This window comes from Cucurbita pepo, chromosome LG20, assembly GCF_002806865.2.
Source record: "Cucurbita pepo subsp. pepo cultivar mu-cu-16 chromosome LG20, ASM280686v2, whole genome shotgun sequence".
NCBI lineage: Eukaryota > Viridiplantae > Streptophyta > Magnoliopsida > Cucurbitales > Cucurbitaceae > Cucurbita > Cucurbita pepo.
In genome coordinates this window covers 3,409,971-3,429,664 of record NC_036657.1, presented here as the reverse complement: position 1 = coordinate 3,429,664, position 19,694 = coordinate 3,409,971, and the positions used below count along the sequence as shown (strand labels likewise).

At 36.5% G+C, this 19,694-nt stretch overlaps 2 protein-coding genes across 4 annotated transcripts; one reads left to right on the top strand and one right to left on the bottom strand.

Moving 5' to 3' along the window:
- The first annotated feature begins 893 nt into the window (after nucleotides 1–893).
- Nucleotides 894–3,962, top strand: LOC111782489 (tubulin beta chain-like). 3 transcript variants are annotated; one of them, XM_023663249.1, is made up of 4 exons: nucleotides 894–1,394; nucleotides 2,084–2,353; nucleotides 3,050–3,742; nucleotides 3,834–3,962. In XM_023663249.1, exons 1-3 carry the CDS (start codon nucleotides 1,001–1,003, stop codon nucleotides 3,715–3,717), a joined length of 1,332 nt encoding a protein of 443 aa, XP_023519017.1. In that variant the 5' UTR covers nucleotides 894–1,000; the 3' UTR covers nucleotides 3,718–3,742; nucleotides 3,834–3,962. The 3 variants fall into 3 exon arrangements, with proteins under 3 accessions (XP_023519017.1, XP_023519018.1, XP_023519016.1); XM_023663250.1 differs by having other exon boundaries at nucleotides 3,831–3,962; XM_023663248.1 differs by having other exon boundaries at nucleotides 3,050–3,962.
- Nucleotides 3,963–6,490: 2,528 nt separating this feature from the next.
- On the bottom strand, nucleotides 6,491–19,363 carry LOC111783531. Its single transcript, XM_023664458.1, has 21 exons — nucleotides 19,008–19,363; nucleotides 17,790–18,002; nucleotides 17,540–17,688; nucleotides 17,403–17,471; nucleotides 15,763–17,296; nucleotides 14,710–14,852; nucleotides 14,405–14,472; nucleotides 13,453–13,574; nucleotides 13,309–13,361; nucleotides 13,128–13,200; nucleotides 12,858–12,959; nucleotides 12,674–12,775; nucleotides 12,137–12,208; nucleotides 11,941–12,003; nucleotides 11,776–11,817; nucleotides 11,271–11,330; nucleotides 10,249–10,359; nucleotides 9,786–9,956; nucleotides 8,945–9,035; nucleotides 8,245–8,524; nucleotides 6,491–7,416 (listed from the first exon to the last, which is right to left on the bottom strand). The coding sequence occupies exons 1-21, from the start codon at nucleotides 19,221–19,223 to the stop codon at nucleotides 7,278–7,280; spliced, it is 3,873 nt and encodes a 1,290-aa protein (XP_023520226.1). The 5' UTR covers nucleotides 19,224–19,363; the 3' UTR covers nucleotides 6,491–7,277.
- Nucleotides 19,364–19,694: the final 331 nt, after the last annotated feature.

Sequence of the window (19,694 nt, the reverse complement as noted above, 5' to 3'; positions counted from 1 at the left end):
CGTCTAAAAAAACGAGGAGCTGGACGAGGACCAAACCAGACAGAAAAAAGGCAAAAAAGAAAATAAAAAATAGTGTAGGCTCGTGAGATAAGAAACGAGAATGAAATTGTCACATTTAGAGTGAGTCCCACATTTTATTATCGTATTTAATTTTAATAAATACGAGAATGAAGTGAGTTTACATCTTTTATTCTCATTCTATATGGCTTAATTTAGAGATAAAATTATAATTTTTACAGACAAATATATTATGATTTTTTTTTTAATAATAGAAAAGGAGAAAAATAAGAATACCCAAGACACAAGTAAGTTAAGCCAATTTGTTCTTGCATCGCTTACGACCAAACGACGTATGCTCGAGCCTCTGACTCCAGTTCAAGAAGAAAGTTTTAGAAAACGGGGCAGAGAGATTTGAAAGAGAGTTTTGAAAGTAAAATTTGAAAGATTGAATTTGGTGTTACATGTGATGCAAGCAAAAAAAAAAACAACAATAACAGCTTACAGCATAAAAAGGAGGTAGGAGAAGTTGACAACTAGTTTTATCTATAGAAAATTATAGAAAATTACTTAAAAATAAGTAAAAATACAAAATAAGCTAATTTTATTTTTATAATTAGAAAAATAAGAACAAAAATTAATTGCCAATTTATTTAATTAATTTTTTTATAGAAAATAAAAGTAGAGAGAGAGAGAGAAATGAAGGGTTGAGACTTGAGAGAGAATATTGGGTTTGATTTAGCTTTTCCTTTTTTGGAATTAAAAAAAAAAGAATAAATAAATAAAAGTTTATTTGCAAGAAAGCCCTTCAAATTTAACTTATTTGCACAAGAAGTAAGTAAGTAAGTATAAATACTCCCGACATCCCTGTTTATTCCTTCATCCTCTAGATTCCATTGGTTAAGTAACAAATCCCGTCCCCACTTTCTCTCTCTCAATTTTCGATTCCCCCAATTTTCCCGCCGTTGATCTCAAGTTTTCCGTTTGTTTCCCGGGAAAAAATATGAGAGAAATCCTCCACATTCAGGGCGGCCAATGTGGCAATCAGATCGGTGCGAAGTTCTGGGAGGTCATTTGCGACGAACATGGCATTGACCACACCGGCAAATACAGCGGCGATTCTGAGCTTCAACTCGAGCGGATTAATGTCTATTACAATGAGGCTAGTGGTGGTAGGTATGTTCCTCGTGCCGTTCTTATGGATCTCGAGCCTGGAACCATGGATTCCGTCAGATCCGGAACCTTTGGCCAGATCTTCCGTCCCGATAACTTCGTTTTTGGTCAGTCTGGGGCTGGGAATAATTGGGCGAAGGGACATTACACCGAAGGAGCTGAGCTAATCGATTCTGTTCTCGATGTTGTTAGGAAGGAGGCTGAGAATTGTGATTGCTTGCAAGGTAATCTCATTTTTTCGAAAAGGAACTGTTGGTCTTGATCTTCGATTTCGCGCGCAATTTTCTCATTTGGTTCCTTTTGTGGTAACTTATTTTGATGTTTGAGTACTGTGAATCGTTCTGGTGTTAATTTCTTTTTGGTAATTCCACCTTTTTTCTTCGTATCATACCGATTAGATTCTTTTAGCCTCTGATGTTTCGGATTTTGTTTCAAGAATCTTATCTCCTGGCTGCTTATTTTCGTTTGTTTTTACTGAGCTTTCTTCTCAAAATTGGAGAAATAGTTCAATTTCTGTAAATCTTTTCTTTAGTTGCCTACATGCGTTCAGTCGAGCTTCTGATATCACGTATATCATATATTTCACCGTGTTTTCCATACCCGCGGAATTTAACTATAAGGAATTTACGAAACCATGGTATTAACTCTGTTTTCGATGCTATTCTCTCTGGATCTGATCATACTGAAAAGATTATCAGGTCCGGAGAATTTCCTATATTCATCCTTTTCATAATTTGTAATTCTATAGAGTTGTTTTTATCAACTTTGATGCCGTGGATGATCTTGTATCTTTCTTTTAATGTATATACCTGCCGATTGTTTGTACCATTAACTCTGTTCTAATTAAGTAAAATCATCAATTTAAAACTTCAGCGTTTAAGGCTGGCTACTTTTTTGGTGCTTATTTGTGCAGGATTCCAAGTTTGTCATTCTTTGGGTGGAGGCACTGGCTCTGGAATGGGAACACTTCTGATTTCAAAGATCAGGGAGGAGTTCCCAGATCGCATGATGTTGGCATTTTCTGTATTTCCTTCTCCCAAGGTTTCAGACACAGTTGTAGAACCATACAATGCCACTTTGTCTGTTCACCAGCTTGTGGAGAATGCTGATGAATGCATGGTCCTTGACAATGAAGCTCTCTACGATATTTGCTTCCGAACACTCAAGCTTGCTACTCCTACATGTAAGTGTCCAAGTCCTTCAACTCATATTTGAGCCTTGAAATTGACCTTTGCATACTCATTGTTTTTATAAAAAGCTGAAAATGGATGGTGTTGAATATCTGAAGATCTGGTATGGGTATTATAATACAAACTTATCTGTACAGACTTTCTTTTAGGCTTTCTCTTGCTTCATTATTATTTAGACAATACCGGAATTGACTTGGTATTAGTAGCCTACTCGCTTTTGACTGACCAGACCTCCTTGTTTGAGGGAAGATTCCAATTCATGTAAAAAAAAAAGCAATCCCGATATTTTCCAATTTGGAATAGTAAACAGGTGTGACCTTTTTATGCGATCTTGATAGCCGGGGCTAACCCTCTTGGAGCATGTCTCAACAATAATTCTAGAAAGAGGGATATTGGTGCATTTTCACTAGTTGCCTTTCAAAAGTTCCTTCAGGTCTTAGTAAGAGCATTCATTCATCGGATTCGGATGTATTTTGTAACCCTATACAAGGAAAGCGAGAGCTGGACATCATGTCAGCGTAAAAATGATTGTTTTCAAGTTCCAAATCCCGATCATCATTCACTGGTAGCAGCTGTTTTCAAGTTCCAAATAAGTTCAATCTTTTAGTAGTTTTCTTATTGTATAATATAAGATAAACTTTAACTTATTGATCACATTGTTTCTTACTTGTTCAATTGTCATATTATAGTTGGTGATCTGAACCACCTTATCTCTTCTACCATGAGTGGTGTTACTTGTTGTCTACGATTCCCTGGACAATTGAACTCTGATCTACGAAAGCTTGCTGTCAATCTTATTCCTTTCCCTCGTCTACATTTCTTTATGGTTGGTTTTGCACCATTAACATCAAGAGGATCCCAGCAGTACCGATCCCTCACGGTGCCAGAGTTAACCCAGCAGATGTGGGATGCCAAAAACATGATGTGCGCTGCCGATCCACGACACGGTCGGTACCTTACCGCTTCAGCCATGTTCCGTGGTAAGATGAGCACTAAAGAAGTAGACGAGCAGATGATCAATGTACAAAACAAGAACTCATCTTACTTTGTCGAATGGATACCCAACAACGTGAAGTCTAGCGTGTGTGACATCCCACCCAAGGGTCTGAAGATGGCGTCGACTTTCATCGGTAACTCGACTTCAATTCAGGAGATGTTCAGGAGGGTTAGTGAGCAGTTCACAGCCATGTTCAGGCGCAAGGCCTTCTTGCATTGGTACACCGGTGAAGGAATGGACGAAATGGAGTTCACCGAGGCTGAGAGTAACATGAACGATCTGGTCGCCGAGTATCAGCAGTACCAGGATGCGACTGCCGACGAAGAGTTCGAAGCTGAAGAAGAGGAAGCCCCTGCTTGAGCCACCGTCTCCTGCAGCAACCCAGGTTTGTCTGAAACTGTAATGCTGCTGTTCTTGATTTTATTCTTTAGTTTGTGATGATCATGATGATGGTGCTGTTTCCTTTTGTCCAGCAGTTCGTAGAATTTTACATGTTTTGAGCTGTATTATGGAGTGAGTGAGGGCCATGTAATGCAATCAGAGCTGGGTTTTGGATATAATATTATCTTTTTTGCTTCAATTAGAATGATTCATATTTGTATTTAGTGGATAGTTGTCAGTAGCTCCTCCGAGAGGTCTCTCGAGAGTGTAGAAGCAACAACTAAATTTAGTAATTGAGTAGCTCCTCCAGTCTTGTCGGCATATCCTGAGAGAGGTCTCTCGAGAGTGTAGAAGCAACAACTAAATTTAGTAATTCGAGTAGCTTCTCCAGTCTTGTCGGCATATCCTGAGAGAGGTCTCTCAAGAGTGTAGAAGCAACAACTAAATCTAGTAATTCGCGTGACTCGTTCTCTAGCCTCACTCGCGGCTCAGGAAAGACAAGAGTTAGGCATACTTGGAAGCTCTCATTGTCTTCCAATACATTTTGTATTCATTATTCATTCTAAATTTTTTTACCATGATTTTGATTACAGGTTTTGTATTATGGATCTAAGTGTTAAATATTGAAAATTTTGACTATTTATATTTGGATATTGTATGATATTTAATGTTCAATAATTAAATGTCTTGATTTATAGGTTTTTTTATATCGAAATTTAATTTAATTGATTATATGTAGGAAAATAAACTAATGATTATATTATAAATTATGTAAAGGGGAAATATCAAATATTTGAATCCTCACATGTTGTAGAATAAAAATAACCATAAATTAAAGTGAAGATAAATAAATATTTATACACTACAATATTAATTAAATTATACTGATACTAAGATTAGCCAGGGAAAAATTAAATAAGTGTAAGTTTATCAAAATACTAATAATAAATAATTAAATTGGTAATAGAAATTTCTATTAAATAGAAATATTAATTATAAAGGTTTTAATTAAAATTTATTAAGCCTAACAATATGATAACATATCAATTAAATAAATTTGACAAGTAATAATTAATTAATTATACTATTTTTTTACTATTCATCTCTCACGTAAAAATGTCCGACTTATATAATATAATAATTCCAGATTTATTATTTATTTATTTTTTCAATATAATATAATAATAATTCCAGATTTATTATTTATTTATTTTTTCAACTTTTGAAATGGTAATTAAACTTTTTAAACATGGATCGTTTTGAAATGGTAATTAAAGTTTTATCTACTATTCTAACTGACCTACTGACTTAATGGTCTATTATTTCATAATAACGATTTTAAATAACTTTTCAAATGGTTAATAATTTTTTTTAAAATACTAACATTTTTAAACATTTTGTTGAAAATTAGAGATATCTAGGGACGGAGAAGTCTTCCCATCTCCATCCTCACCACCTATTTCATTTCTCATCCCTACAAAATTTCCTATTTATTTTTGCAGAGATCGGGATAGGGATTACCTGCGAAGAATTTGCCGGGATCGAATTCCCTTGAAAGTATTTTTTTTCTCGTTTATTATTATTTTTAAAAAATAATTATTTTAAACTTTTCCTTTTTTATTATAATCTTTGTTAAAAAATTGTAAAAAAATCCTAATAAATCAAAATATTATTTGAATTCTTTTAATAAAAAAATTATAATCATATTGCAGAACCACAGACCAAACTGATTACAGATTTTATAAAATGGGGTTTCTAAAAAACTAGAAAATGAGAAGAAAGAGATTATTAAAGGAACTTATTTTCTTACTTGAAAAAAGAAGTAATAAACACAAACCATATCGAACAAATCTTTCAACTTTTAACTTTACAATGATGCAATAAGTTAAATGATTGTTTATGAGCTTGTTCTACAAGCCAATTCTTACCAACAATGATTGAATGGTTTACCATATTAAAGCAGGATCATTTGCTCATGGTATCATTCGAACCACAAACAACTTCAACAACTCCTATAAACGATATTTCGAGTTTACCCCGTGAAAGTCAGAATTCAAATTTCCAACTTTTTGGTCGAGGATATTCGTTTCAACCAAATGAGCTAGGTTCAGATTGACACAGCTTCCACAAGCATGACCCGTATACCAACACCCTCGAGATCAAATTAATAGAAACGAACTGCAAATACACTTAAAAAGGCAGAAAAACAGCTTCTTGGAACAATTTCCAAACAGCAGTAGATTAACACAAAAAGACAACCATAAAAGGATGAGAAAAATGAGAAATTGAATAAATTGAATACAGACAGACAGATGATTATAATTTGTGAATACCAAAAGGGAGAGTGGTCCACTTGTTCCCTACATGTAAGTGCGCATGGGAAAGAGCCATAACTTTGTTCCTTTCTCAAAGGCAACTAAAATCAGATTATTGGGTCACCCCCAAAGATTTTTTCTTTATATATTTGTATGCCTTTTCTCTAAGTCCAAACTAAAACATCACAGAAATAGCCTCACGCTTGGTCCTTGAGGCCCCAAAAAGCCTTTGCTGACTGATTTTCAAAGCCTAAGATGGTAGGTTGTAACTTAAACAATGATCCGTTTTGCACCCAATTTTTCAACTTCTTCCTATAAATACCTCAGCTTCTTTATTCCTTCTCCTACAAACTTAAACATCGAGTAAATTTGACTCGATATCGCCTTTTGTTCCTGTTCTTCCAATATAAACTTCTAGACATATTATCTTCCTTGTTTCTAATGGCCTATAATGCCTGTATATTAGCTATTTCATTTCTAGCACTACCCTTCTTTATTGCTTTGGCAGCTGACCAGAGCCCTATTCAAGATTTCTGTGTAGCAGATACTGGAAGTACAGGTATTGTTTGATCTCCCCAGCTTGTTTTGGGTCCTATGCTTAGCAGTTTTAACAATTTATCTTAGTTGCTAATGAGAAGATGCTCATATTATTTTCTAAATCTTCAGCAATCTCTAGCTTAGCTACAATTTTGTTGCCTATTTCTACGGTATAACCAACCAATGTAAGGGAGTAATCATATTCATTTATGCTAATACATTTCATTTGTGCTCTTTCTTTTAATAACTAGTCTTTCTTTCCTTCATGCTTGCATCTTTAACACATTTGTGTAGGATAATCATGATTTGCTTTCTTTCTAAGTTATCTGTCATCTTTTTCAGAAAATATAAAGTTTCTTAGATGCTACCCTTTTCCATGATTCTACTAGGACTTATCACTAAAGCATCTCATGCTGTTAGAAATTGATTGCAGTGTTACTAAATGGACTAACCTGCAAGGACCCAAAGCATGTTGTTGCCGATGACTTTTCCTTTGGCGGGCTTCACCTTGCAGCTAACACATCAAATGCCCTGGGGTGTCATGTGACTCCAGTTACTCCATCAGAAATGCCTGGACTCAACACTCTCGGCATCTCCATCATTAGAATAGACTATGCACCACGAGGCATCAACCCTCTGCACACGCACCCTCGAGCTTCTGAGATATTGATTGTCTTGGAAGGCAGCCTAGAAGTAGGATTCATCACATCGTATCCTGAAAATCGACATATAGGGAAAGTGTTGCAGAAGGGCGATGTGTTTGTGTTCCCTATTGGTCTTGTTCACTACCAGAGAAATCCAGGTCCTACGAATGCGGTTGCTATTGCTGCTCTCAGCAGCCAAAATCCAGGAGTTATTATGGTTGCAAATGCAGTATTTGGTTCTACTCCAAATATTTCCAGTGACATTCTAGAGAAGTCTTTTCAAATCAATAAAAATGTTATTGGCTACCTTCAAACTAAGTTCTAGATCAGAAATCTAAAAATCAGAATGACAGAAGAGCTGATACATGATATTGTTCAACAGAATCATTTACGTCTGCTTGTTTGTAATATGCAGTACATGCATTGAATTTTCCTGAAAGAAATATCATTTTCAGTTCAAGTGAATCTCCGATTAGGTTCCCATAATAGTAGAAGAATGTGGAAGTGATTCATGATGTAACAGGTAGGGTGTTTAAAAAAGAATCAGGAGAGGGATGAGAGGGTTCAAGATGCTAATACGCTTTCTGCCATTTAGTTCCAAAATTCCTTGGGCTTTTTGCGTGGCTTCTCTACTCCTTTACTGTAACCTTATATCAATGTGCTCGTTTCTTAAAGAAAAAGACAGGAAAAGTGATGGTAGTTACCAGGTGATATGATATCAACCATATCAAGTGCTTTTTAACATATCGAAACCTCTCCAACGGTTGGAATTTGGAAAGCACTAGATGTAAAGATAAATGCTGTAAAAGTTGTTTCCTTCTAATGGTGTTTATTCCCTCAATGCATCTCAAGGTTCAAGAATAATTAATCTCATATCTGTTTCCAGATTTGTGTTATCTTATAACAACCAGAGCAGCCAAAAAAGTAGTTACGGTTCCATGATGGATAGTCAAAATCTAAAATTCGAATTTTCCATAAGTAGGTACTACATAAGGTATCTAGACAATCACCTTGAAGTTGAGATCTGCCTGGCTTCAATATCCTTCAATCTAAGAGTTACAGCTCTTTTATGGGCATCCAATCCCTCAACTTCAGCCATTTTTTCGACGTACGGACCAAGTTTTCTCAAACCTTCCTCTGTCAAAGACTGTACAGTCATGTATTTTAAAAACGAGTCAAGTGAAACTCCACCATACATCCGTGCATAACCATAGGTTGGAAGAACATGATTTGTCCCACTTGCATAATCTCCTACGCTTTCTGGGGTCCATGGCCCTAAGAAGACCGAACCTGCAAGATAAAAACAAAGTTCATATTGTTAAAAACTGCCCAAGCTAACAATAACAATTAACCAATGAAAACAAACAGGGAGAAGCTGGCAATGCCTACTTGCGAGGGTTTAAACTCCAGGGGAACAGTTGAACTGAATTTGTGTTTGATAATCGTTACTATTATCATTCACAGAGTTACTCTAGTAACCTACCAAATCCTTTTGTAACTGTTATCACCCAATGTTTATAACTGGATGGAGATCTCTCTCGACTCTGGTGTAACTCCATAATATTTATTTTTAATGAAAGAGTCAGCTGTTTCTTTATTTAAAAAAGTTATAATAATATATAGAAAACCCTTAGTAATAATAGTAGCATCAAAGGTAGTGAAGTGTTGAGCACAAACTTGAACAAACTGAAAACAACTCTCAGCAGATACCTGCATTCTGGATGAAACTCTCCCACTTTTCTGCATCCTTGACATTAATTATTAAATGCTCAGGTGCATATAAGTTTGAAAAAGAGACCGCCTGAGAATCAAAACAACCCTATTTAGTTCCAAAAGTCATGAAGTGCTGTAGAGATTCAGAAATAATAAGGTAATTGAATTTTGCAAAATCCAATAACAGGCAGGGTCAAGGACATATTTGTAATTGATGGTATATGTACTTCATCTATATGCAGGAAACGAATGCAATTTAGAGAAAAGAAAATTTCCAGGAATTCTCTGTTAGTTACGAACACATTATTACTGTTATTATTATTATCTGAAACTATGATTCCTTCATTTCATTGATAAGATGGAATTACAAAAGATGGCAACCTATGTGGCAAAGGTGTTTACAACATACACTTTCAACGGGAAATAACAGGAGTGAAATTAGCTACTAACACAAGGAGAGAATTTAACCAAGAAAGCTCTATAAGTCAAAATGTTCAACAAAAAAAAAAAAAAAAAAAAAAAAAAAAACAAGTCGAGGCTTTGTCCTTATACGGCTACAGATTTCCATGATATATTAATAGCAGTACTATTATTATTATTATTATTTTTTTTTGCCTCTAACATTGATAGTGGCAGTCAAAAGTAATGCTAAAAATCAACTTGATAACAATATGTTTCTGGCCACACCTTGACTGATTTATTTTTACTTGCTTAAAATGAATTTGAATTTTCATAAATTTAAGTCATTTTAGTTTCCATGATTAACCAAAACCTCCAGTTTACATTAGCATTTCCTTTATGCAGATACATCTCAAGCCATTTATCCAAGAGAACAAACCTCAACCATATCACGAGCAAACACAGTAAAACTATGGCTCAGGGCTTTTGAAGCAAACTCTCCCCTTGGAAGACTTTTACATTGTTTACTGAGTTCTTCTTCAATAGCTTTAAGATCCACACCATCACCAGCAATTACAAGAACGACCTGACTGTCAGGGCCATGCTCCGCCTGCATATTATCAGCTGAGATGTTAGGTGTAGATAATTGTCAACCAAATACAGAAAGAAACGAATGTGACAGAAATCACTCAGTTATGCAAAGATATCTCAACCATAACCAGGGATGATATAAAAGGGACCTAACTAACTCATCAATTGCATGCAACCCGAGAATAAGAAAAGTTTCTTTCACATAAACCATTGTCCAGATGTAAAGTACAATATAGAAGGATTTTTCTCCTATACTATATAACCACAGAAATTTAATAACAATTAAGGGATGTCGCCGCTATGGAAATCACCTGGGAAAGCAGATCTGCTGCTATATGAACTGGGCTGGCATATCTATCAGCAATAACCAGAACTTCTGAAGGGCCCGCAGGCATGTCAATTGAGATCATTGCTTCACTATTCTGTCAAATGAGATTTTATCTTTTCATTTTTTTTTTCAAGTACAAGTCAAATCTAAAATAACAATTTCAGTGCAGAAGCCAATATTTTTATATTCCATCTTAATTCGAATTGCCTTAAAATATTTGTCTCATACTTGGATCCAAAAAGCTTCCTTTTAACTCTGTTATTAAAATCATTCTATTTTAATGTATGTGCATGTACTTTATTTTACCTATACATGCACTTCGCCGTATGTTCCAAAATGAAAATCAGTAATTCCGTGACATGATAGGAATATGACCATGGGTGTAGTGTGTACATGATATGAATTCACTAGGGGTGTCAATAGGATGGAGCCAGGACGGAGAATGCTTCCTCATCCCCGTCCACGCTCCTCAAATTGTTGCCTGTCCCTACAGAAGTGGCCATTAATTTGGTGGGGGATTAGGGCAGGATTCCTATAAATTTTCTCCATTTTATTGATTGTTGCCCTTTTTATTTTCTTTTTTCAGGCCATATTTTATTCCCAGTCTAGTTTTGGTGGGGGGAGGGGGTGGATATATACCTGTATCTATATATATACACACATGGGATTATTTCAGGAGATAGGATCAAGATCGGGTAAAAGGACGGGAGAACGCATTCCCAATCCCCATCCGCATAATTAAAAATGGAAAAGAATTTCTCATCTTTGTTAAAAAATAGGATATCCAGCCGCACTTGAGGCAGGTCCCCATGGGCTGGGTCTCATGGGAAATTCTGACCTCTTTGACCATAATTGCATGAAAAGGATCAAATAAGGGCAACCTCCATTTTGAATGTTAATTCCCATGAATAAGAAACTACAATATTAGCAGATGTTTTTCATATCTCCCATACAAGTAAATTTCAAAACACAGAAACTGAAAAAAAAAAAAAAAAAAAATCATACTTGAAGAATCATTTTGGCAGCTGTTACATATTGATTACCAGGGCCAAAAATTTTCTCCACCTGTAACCAAAGAAGTAATTAACTCCAAAGGAAGCTCGATCAAAGTATATTGTCATAAAATGTATGCATATCTACTGCATATTAACATATAATTTGAATGCATGTTGACAAAAACATATCATAACTAATCAATAAAAAAATGGATTGATTAGCCAAATATAGTGCATTTCTTTTAATATGCATTACAATAAGACCACATCTACACAAGGAATTATTACCCCATGTTTCAAATTTTCAAGGTTTAAAGATCCTATTACTTGCTTGAAATTGTTGCAATCCATCCACAGAAGTTCTCGCACATTGATACATGATATTAGATATAGGATATTCACATTCACGAATTATGGACAACATTGACATCAATCTTCAGAAAGTTCTGAGAAACCTTCGAACACTACACGGTAAATAAACGTAAGAGTGACACAAAATCCAAAAAGGTATTTACCTTAGGGCAAGATTCTGTCCCCCAAGCCATAGCAGAGATAGCCTACAAATCAAAAAGGGTCCAGCAGTCATGGAAATATGTATTTTTGACAACTAATATCAACAAAACCGAACTCCATCTATCTATCCAATGTACATCCATAAGTAGAAAAAGTTCTATATAGACCTGAGCTCCCCCTGCTTTAAGAATGTGAGTCACACCAGCCTTCTTCGCACAATAGAGCACCTCCTAAAGAAATTGACATCAGTCAGTTCCTTTACATGTGATAATTTAAAAGAAATATGCCCCATGTGTTTGCTAGTATGTGTTTTTTTATCCCAAAAAAGGAAAAACTTGCAGCATGTAAGGGTAGAGCCAATACCTTGCATATGCTGCCATCCTGACTGGGAGGTGTTGCAAGAACAACAGTACCACAACGAGCAATCTGGGCAGGCTGATGCCAATAAAAAAAATGTCAAAGGATGCATCTGGTAACTCATACATTAAGGGCACATTTATTAATGAGGAATGAGTATGAAGATACATCAAAATGAAATATATGGAAACGAGAACAAGAATTTGTGTAATAATTCATATTGTTCAGTGATACACTATATAAATCATGTTTAAACAGTGTGGAACTGAAAACAAAATGCGATGGAAAAAGGTAAGAGATTCATGAATATGGGCGTAGAATTCCTTAACTTCAGGATAAATGGAGTGACTCTCAATTTTGGAGTGAAGCAAAAATTAGAAATGATTCCACATTTTATTAGAAGTTCAGTAATCAATGAAGATATGAATAATTGAAAATGAGCGCGATTCCCTAGTTCTCATTCCTATCAGGTAAACATGATAAAAAGTACAACTGTACATGATCATCCTTAGCAACTAATATCCTATGGTACTAGTAACTTACAATAGAGAGCATCAAAGCCGTTGAAGGTAGAACAGCAGTTCCCCCAGGAACATAGAGACCAACAGAAGCAATGCTTCTTGCCACACGTTTGCATTTAACCCCCTAAAATATTTGTGTAAGAAACTTATACATAGATTATAAGCTCGTATAGTTAATAAGTTTACAAATTAAGATGCAAACTTACAGGCATATTTTCAACATTTTTCTCAGCCGATATCTGGGCAGCATGAAATGCATATATGTTGTCATAAGCTATATCAAATGCTTCTTTGACAGCTGCATCAAGCTGTGTGAAAGCAAAAATTACAAATGCCAATTATCAATATGAAAAGATAAAACACAAAAAGTCCAGTTTAACTATTTAACTCCAAAAGAAAATAATAATCATAAATTCATTTCCCAGAGTAAATGCATAATAAGTTAAATATGCGGATGCTGGATTGTTCAAAATTACCTCTGGCTCTGGCAGGTCAGAGACACTAACAACAATCTCGTTGAGTTCAACTTTGTCAAACTTTGAAGTATAGCTGCATAATTTGAAAACTTAGCGAGAAGTTATGTTTACACATAAATTAAATAATTCAGAGTGAAATATAGTATAAATATGATGGGTTAAAAAACAATGAACCACCTACTCTCTAACTGCAACATCACCTCTTTTTCGAACATCATCAACAATGGGCTGGACCTAAACATAGTCTTTAAGATCAGACAAACAGAAACTAGAGTGTAAAGTTATAGATAACTCCAGGAGATGACAAACAGTGGATAAAACTCACCACACCAAATATTGAAGAAAAATCAATGCGAGGACGGGCCTTTAGACTAGTGACAGCATCCTGATTAAGTTCAGATAACTTGTAAGACTTCATTGAACACTCTATGCCTTTGCCCAAAATTCCTGATAGATGCAAATACCATATAGAGTGAACAATAAAATGTTGCAAGCAGGAAGATATGAAGAAATTTTTTTATACCAAGTCCATTAAACTACAATCAGAATTTGCTTTTGGTTAGCAAACTACAATCTCGAAGCTTTTGGTTGGCAGACTGCTTTTCCAAGTCACACTCAGGGACCTCTTGTCTTTATTACTCACTGTGCATCCTTTCAAGAAAAAAAAGAAGATCTTTTGGCTGAATTTTACTCATTGTGATCTATCCGGCTAGACCACAACTCTCGTTTATTTAACAAAAAGGACTCAGACCCTATCTTTTCTGCATCCATCATATACTTGTCTCTTAATTGGTGTAAATTGAGTTCGCCTGTTTCTAATTATAATTTAACAAATCTCATGACCAATTGGAAAAGCTTTTTGTAATCCGCTGGATAGGCGTTCCCTTGTTGTACATTCATCATATCAATGAAATGGCTATGTTTTCTATCAAACAAAATAAATAACAAAAGAAAACTATGCAGCCTTCGATAATTGTCTCTAAAAATATAATGTTCCTAAAAGAAAACTATTTACTGTGCATAGCCCTTCTTAAGTGGTTAAAGTCTAGACAATATTAGCATGACGACCATGGTATCCTCATCCCACGATCCAAAATTTAAGTAATATATCGAATTTGACAAACCAGCATCCTCAAAAGCCATTTTCAATTTGTTGTTCAATAAAATGCAATAAATACGAACTTCTACAGCATTTGCTCTAAGCCTCATGAAGTAAGAATTCACCAAATTCACACACAAGGAGTCGGAAAGCACAGACAAAGAATACAGAACCATACCTCCGGTAGAATAAGAAGTACGAAAAGAAGCAGCCTTCGGAACACTCAAAATGCGAAACTTCCGCGTCCTACATTGTTGAACCAAGCAATTACATCTCCAATTCAAGCTTATAATCTGATTGTCCATAATCACCTTCAATCAGATCAATCAGAGTGTGGCTTTATAAATCAGTGAAATTCATCCAGAAAACATTTGAAATTCAATGGTCAATCTAAATTTCGAACACTCTAACCAGCGCTAACAAAAGTGAAAACGAAAAAATAACTCCGGAGTGAAATAACCAAAGTATGATTTCAAGGATTACCACTGGAGATGGACTTTATCGGAGGGCGTGGCGGCGAGCACCGGCCGGAGGCAGCGGAGCCGACGACAATCGAAAAAGATTCTGTGCCCCAAAATAATACAGTGGAGCTGCCGGTGCCGGTGAGAGAAGAAAGAGACAATAAATTTTTTCTTTAAAAAATTAAGAATAATTTTTATTTGATTTTATATTTTTTTAAAAGGATTTATTTTACGGTATAATTTAAATTTTTTTTTTTTTTCCAAAAATTTCAAAATCCTTTTTTAATAAAATAAATTACTAGAACTTAATTCTTAACAAACAAACATATTCTCCTACAAAATTCAAATAATTTACACATAAATACTTTATTATATTTATTATAAAATTACCCATTTTATTCGTGAATTTTAAAAAATTATAATTTTAGGCCTTAAATATTTTTTAAAAAATTATTGAAAATTACTATTTTTTTTAAAAAAAAATTCAACATTTATTAAATACAAAATTTAGGGACTCATTAAACCTATAATTTAATGAAGAAAAAATACGCAACAATATAATTATCAATTAATTTGGTAGAAGAACAACATCCACTGTCGGAAGGAATTTCTTCTTAGCACCGACTCTTATTTCCCCTTATTCCCACAATTGAGCACTGGAATAAGAACTTTTTTTTTGCTGAATCAACGACTCCTCCAAAATGGTTGGTAATACCACTTAAGGACAGATAGACTATCCACCCGTACCGCTACCCACATCTACTAAGAATGCCTGCATTAGCGGTTGAGGTGACAAGGGAGAAAATCATAACCACATTCTAGAACATGCATGAAGCGACCGATTTTTTTCTTGTGAGCTAATTCAGTAGAAAACCATATGGTTTAGGGATGATCGTCGTTATGCTCGTTCGAATGTTATGAAATTGACAAATAAAGTATAGGGTATAATTTGTATTGGTATAATAACAAGCATCCTTTACAAACTTCTTTACAATATATGGATATATGTGAGATATGGACGAACACACAAAAAAAGGAACTGAAGAACAAAACATGTCTGTTTCTTAACGTTCTAGCTTAGCTCTTGATGCACTGTAATCTCTTGGAAGATCTGCAATCTGTTTCTCCTTATCAACTTCACATTCTCTTCATCCTCAGTTGTCGAATCTTTCTTTGGCAGCGGGGACGAGCGTCGGTTATCAGCCGAGTCTAGCGTCGGCTGTTGGTCGAAGCACAAAGGCCGTCGTACTGCTGAGTTTCTCGACGAAACGACGTCGACCGAGTCCTTAGCTCCATCTTCAACATGATTGCTGCTTGGAGGACTGTGGTTCTTCTGGTGGAGTATGTTGGAATTTAGATTTTCATCATTGAACTTCAACTCCTCATTGTCACTGCTGCTCCCCCGATCGTTGAAGCAGTTGACTCGAGCTCGTTCGCTTGAGGACGTTTCTTCTGTATCGTCTTCCTTCTCGTTGTCACCGTCGTCCTCTTCTTCCTCTTCTTCGACCATATCTGCCCAACTCTTCTTCCCACCAACTGCTGATGAATTGTGTTTGTGTTCTTTCTGTATCTTCATCGAGTCGTATGGCATTGCACGTTCTTCGTACTCGACGTCTTCATCACTCACTGCTCTTGAAAGTTCAGATCTTCCAAAGCTTGAACATGTCAATGCTTGAGTATTTTCAGTGCTTGTGTGAGGCTCAAATGAAAGTTTTCTACTAGAACTACTGCTGAGCAAACTTCTGAAGCATTCCGACGTCTTTTGCTGACGATCTCCTCCGTTTATTCCCCACGAACAACTCCTCGGTTGCGTGAACGGAACCTCCAGTTCAACTGCATCAGAAGCTGCAGACATCTTCGACATGTAATTCGAGGTTGGTCCGCTTCGTTCAGATTCAGAAGAAGCATCTACAGCAAAACCATTGTCAAAACTTTGATCTGGATCAAACAAAACTTTCCTATTACTCGAACTGGTTCTTTTTCGCTGCATCGTTTCGTTCGGTTGACATCGATTATTGAATTCCCATAAGGAATTCTTCGCTTGAGTGAATGGAACTTCAACGTGTCGTTTCGCTCGAGTCGGAGATGAATACAATGAGCAGCAATTCACACCCTCATCTACTAATCTCAATAAACCATCTTGGTCTCGGTCTCGGTTTCGGTTTCGATTTTCCTTCATTTTGATGGAAATGCAGGAGCTACTTTTTCCTAGATTTTCACTAAAACAATCTTCACTCCATCCAAATGACTCGTTCTCATGTCGGTTCCAGTGATGATCGTCCCGACTATTTTCATTTACGTACATCTCTTCGTCATCTCGAGTCCACCTCATGGATGAAGTGAGCTGAGGAACACAAGTCCCAGCTCTAACAGTTGTGCTATTACCTTCTTCCAGCTCTGATGAATTGAACAACTTCGATTCTTTTTCAGCTAACATATGAGATGCGCGTTCAAACGATTTGGCATACGACTCTTCCATGGCCGTGCCACCAGAAGAAGCTCGTATCGACTGAAGCATCGACTTCGCTTCCGGTAGCCGATTCATAAGGATCAGACAGATAGCAAGATTGCATTGTTTGTTATTATCAGTCTCGAGACACAAAGCTTTCCTATAACCACAAAACTTACTTTCTTAAGAACATATGACCTTATGATGCCTTGGTTGCTAAAGAACATGATAATGTCTAATACGAAACCGATACAAAACCGACTCACCGGTAATACTCTTCAGCGACGTCGACGTTGTCCTGCTGCAAGAAAGCCCAAGCCAAGTTTCCAAGAACTCTGAGTCGGAAAAGAACCCGTGGTAAGACCGATATCATATCGATTAAGTAAACAAATTCAATAGCTACCTTGATTTCTCTTGTTCAACAGTAATTTGCACTTTCTTCCCTTGGGATCTCGCAGCCTTCGTCTTCTTCCCTCCGAAAACCGTGCCATCTTCGATCTGTTTCAGTTTGCATCGAAGCATATCGATCTCTTCTTCGATTCTTCCAGATCGCTGCAAGAAATGACAACTTCAAAGATCTGTTAGCATTGCTTCTTGAACAATGGTTTCAACAAATTTCATTCATCAAAACAACAAAAGAAGATCTTACTGACCTTGTATAACTCAATCAAGACATTGTCAATGGACTCCTGAGAATCATAAGAGCAGAGATGGCGAAACGATCGTATCGCTTCGATCGCTTCATCGGAGCGGTCGAGCTGCTTCATTACTACAGCCATGTCTTTTAGAGCACTGTCCACACGATCCCCAGCATTTATTGCAGCCCAAAACAAAGACACAGCCCTACTCGGATCTTTGTCTATCAACTGCAGAAGAAAAAATGGCCAAAGATTTAAGTGATGACTTGAATGTGCTCGCTTTGGGCTTCCCCAAAAGGCCTCATACCAATAGAGAAGTATTTCTTACTTATAAACTCATGATCATTCCCTAGCCAATGGAGGACTCGCTCCCAACAATCCTCCCCTCAAACAAAGTTATTATAGAGTCTCCCCTAAAACCTATGGAGCTATCGAATATCCTCCCTTAATCGAGGCTCGACTCCTCTCTATAGAGCCTCCCATGAAGCCTATGGAGCCCTCGAACAGCCTCCCTTTAATCGAGGCTCGACTCCTTCTCTTTACAGAGCGTCCCCTAAGGTCTATGAAGCCCTAGAACAGTTTCTCCTTAAACGAGACTCGACTCCTTCTCTCTCTATAGAGCCTCCCCTGAGGCCTATGGAGCCCTCGAACAGCCTCCTCTTAATCGAGGCTCGACTCCTTCTCTCTCGATAGAGCCTCCCCTGAGGCCTATGGAGCCCTCGAACAGCCTCCTCTTAATCGAGACTCGATTCCTTCTCTCTATAGAGCCTCCCCTGAGGCCTATAGAGCCCTCAAACAGCCTCCCTTTAATCGAAGCACGACTCCTTCTCTCTATAGAGCCTCCCCTAATGCCTATAGAGCCCTCGAACAGGCTCCCCTTAATTGAGGCTCGACTCCTTCTCTAGACTCCTCTAACAAAGTATACCCTTTGCTCAACACTTGAGTCACTTTTGACTACTCCTTCGAGTCTCACAACTTAGCCAACCTGGGACTCCCTCCCAACCATCCTTAGCCTCCACCTTCTTAAACTAACAACTAGTTTACAATTCATTTCTAATTAATTCTGTCTTAAAACCCCAACAGTAATTGGGTACATCACCACAAAGAAGATACACAAGAACATCATGAAGCAAGCAAGAAAGAAATGGATCATAAAACAGAACCAACAATCTTCAATTCAAGAACCAATAAGAAAAAGAAGAACACGAACCCTAAATTCAAAGCTTCACGAACCTGAACTTGTTTGGCCTTAACATAAGGAGAGTCCCCGGCAGGAATTTTGTGAATGACATGAAACAGATCAGATTTGTTCGCGGAATTCGGAGACGATCTTTTCCTATCTAAGAACGGCGCCGTTTTCGGTGATCGGAACGGCCTCGATCTCCACGACGGAGGAGGGGTTGAAAATCCCCTGCCGGGAAAGTTGTTCTTGCCATTGTTCATCCACATGGGAGTAAAACCCCACACAATCTCGAGCGAATTTTCCTGAGGAAAATAGCCAAGAAAAACAAATTTTATTTTGAGGATTTTTGTACTTTACTTCTTGGGATCTTGCATGGGTTTCTTCAGGTTCGAATATGCACAGAGAGAAGTGATTTGAAACGGCGAGAAAGAAAACCGATGATGGTTCTGAAGAGCCATAAAAAGTAGCCGTTTTATATAATTACTAGCCGTTGAGAATTTCGATTACTGCACACGTGCGTTTCCTACGTGTGGGGATTGAAGTGACGTGTTTATCAATAAAGTCACGGCTAGTCACTACAGAATTTTTTAAAATAAAATACTAATTGATTTTATTTAATAAATATATTGTTAAATTTTTATTAAATTAGTGACACTTTTTACCCATCCAAAATATAAAATTTATTGGCATTTTTATTAATTTAGTCTTATAATTATAATTATAATTAAATATATATA

What these genes read in the sequence shown, in the direction of transcription:
- LOC111782489 (XM_023663249.1), top strand. Translation starts at nt 1,001, where the DNA reads ATGAGAGAAATCCTCCACATTCAGGGCGGCCAATGTGGCAATCAGATC. An exon ending in GAATTGTGATTGCTTGCAAG is followed by an intron (nt 1,395 to 2,083) that starts GTAATCTCATTT and finishes TTATTTGTGCAG; the next exon opens with GATTCCAAGTTTGTCATTCT. An exon ending in CAAGCTTGCTACTCCTACAT is followed by an intron (nt 2,354 to 3,049) that starts GTAAGTGTCCAA and finishes GTCATATTATAG; the next exon opens with TTGGTGATCTGAACCACCTT.
- LOC111783531 (XM_023664458.1), bottom strand. Translation starts at nt 19,223, where the DNA reads ATGTGGATGAACAATGGCAAGAACAACTTTCCCGGCAGGGGATTTTCA. An exon ending in TCTTGATTGAGTTATACAAG is followed by an intron (nt 17,689 to 17,789) that starts GTCAGTAAGATC and finishes CATTTCTTGCAG; the next exon opens with CGATCTGGAAGAATCGAAGA. An exon ending in CTGCCAAAATGATTCTTCAA is followed by an intron (nt 10,360 to 11,270) that starts GTATGATTTTTT and finishes CTCATTTGACAG; the next exon opens with AATAGTGAAGCAATGATCTC.